This window comes from Trichoplusia ni, chromosome 8 (assembly GCF_003590095.1).
Source record: "Trichoplusia ni isolate ovarian cell line Hi5 chromosome 8, tn1, whole genome shotgun sequence".
In the NCBI taxonomy this organism is placed as follows: Eukaryota; Metazoa; Arthropoda; class Insecta; order Lepidoptera; family Noctuidae; genus Trichoplusia; species Trichoplusia ni.
In genome coordinates this window covers 1,022,793-1,024,688 of record NC_039485.1, presented here as the reverse complement: position 1 = coordinate 1,024,688, position 1,896 = coordinate 1,022,793, and the positions used below count along the sequence as shown (strand labels likewise).

General features: G+C 33.9%; 1 protein-coding gene across 1 annotated transcript; it reads left to right on the top strand.

The window, feature by feature from the left end:
• The first annotated feature begins 483 nt into the window (after nucleotides 1-483).
• On the top strand, nucleotides 484-1,589 carry LOC113496848. Its single transcript, XM_026876215.1, has one exon. It carries the CDS (start codon nucleotides 544-546, stop codon nucleotides 1,189-1,191), a length of 648 nt encoding a protein of 215 aa, XP_026732016.1. The 5' UTR covers nucleotides 484-543; the 3' UTR covers nucleotides 1,192-1,589.
• The last annotated feature ends 307 nt before the right edge of the window (nucleotides 1,590-1,896 follow it).

The window sequence follows — 1,896 nt, the reverse complement described above, 5'->3', positions numbered from 1 at the left end:
AAAATATTTCTTATTGTCAGTTGAAGAATTAGTACTATTTGGCGCTTTCCATAGTTTATTTGTTTTGGTGTTCTCAACCAACCAATAAATATTAATTCATGCCTCAGTTTTTGGGTTAAGTCGACTGGACTGTTAACGTAATTTGTTATTTTCAGAGTTTATGTATTTCTGCTGACGCTATAACTGGTGAGTACCCAAAAACTTATATGTCACACAACCGATTTCTGGCAACAGTGTTGCAGGTCCAACTGCTACTTAACCAGTATCTGGCCCTTATTTACTAAATTTTGTGTTTTACTCTACTTTTAATTTTTTCCCTAAAAAAACAAACCATTTTAAAAGCAACTAAAATTGTACCCTTAGAAATAAAAATCTATTACTAAGTTCCAATATTTGAAGCATAAATAATGTGTCATAAATAAACATTTCTAAAGCACCATTATTCTCCACAGTACGAAGCAAATGCGCTTTTACGTTATCAGTCTAAAATCTCTCAGTCGAGCTCACCATTGTGTCAACGTTGTACAAAAAACCGGCAAAAAAATGAAATTCATATACATCGTCGGTATAATCATACTTTTTGGAGAAACAGAGTGTTTTATTGAAGACACTACGAGTTTCAAAATCTTGGAGGAACAAAGGACACTCTTAAGAAAATTGCAAAATTTCCAAGACCCGAACCATGAGAAACCTTTGACATGGAACGAGATCCTAGCCGACGTATTAGTGAACAAAATAAGAATATTTTCATTCAACGAAATAAACGAAAATGAAATAAATGAGGATTATGACAGGAATATAAAGACGTCCAGCATTATAACGACTTGTTTCAGCCAAGTGATGTTGTTCTACAAGAACTGTATTTATGATAAATTTATGACTAAAGTCGTGAAGCCGGAGCCCTTTGATTCTTCAACTACTGAAGAAGTTTATACTATCATAAATCCTGATGAAATTGATCCGGAAGGTGACGTAGAGTTGATTGAACCAAAGTATCACGGAAAGCTAAGAGATGATGAGGCGAATGATGAAGAGGTTGCTATCAAAGTGGAGTGTCCTGAAGGTGCAGTGAAGAATAAGTTTGGGAACTGTGTGAAGGAACATTCTAGACTGCTCATCTCCATCCCCAGCCAGTGCCCCCGCGGATACAGACTAGACAGATTAGGAAATTGTAGAGTCGTGTTTTTTTAGACGAGACTTCCATTTGTGACAGGAAACGTTGATTTGTTTGTTTGCAGCTCAAATGCTGTGTATATAGTAAGTAGGCGAATTAAATACTCTTTTTTTATAAAATGTATATATTTGTTTGTGTAAGATAATGTCTTACCTTCGATAAGCTAATGTTTGTTGACGTGCTCAAGCTTGTTTACCAGGATGTGAAATTTGCGTCAGAAGTAAGAGTGTAATTTGTTCTCACTGTAAGGTATTACCATTCTATTTATTATGTTTATGAAATTAGTTGTATATGTTACAGTACATGCAGTGGTGATGACGAGTAACTAGCGTCTTTTCGTCAGATAACTGAGTTTTAACCTTTAGTAGTTATCTCGACGTCAATCATTTTGATATTAAACAAATAGTCCTATTTGCACATGTCTTTTATTTAATTTTAAGTAGTTGATAACTTTTTATCTTTTTAAGGCAAGTGTTAAAACACTTAGAGGTTGTTGATAGGATGAGTAAAAATGAATCTAATAATTATCCTAATTAAATATACACTATCCCAATATGTACAAATGCCTAATAGACACTGCAAGCAGAAGGTGGAAGAGGAAATATTTTCCCTACTTACTGATACGAAATAAACTTATGTAATAAAGATGAAATCACTAATAAAAGTCAAGATTATCGAAGTTACTAAAATAGAGGAAGCTGATACGGTCGCTCACCAAACAA

Coding starts and splice junctions, on each gene's coding strand:
- LOC113496848 (XM_026876215.1), top strand. CDS start 544: ATGAAATTCATATACATCGTCGGTATAATCATACTTTTTGGAGAAACA.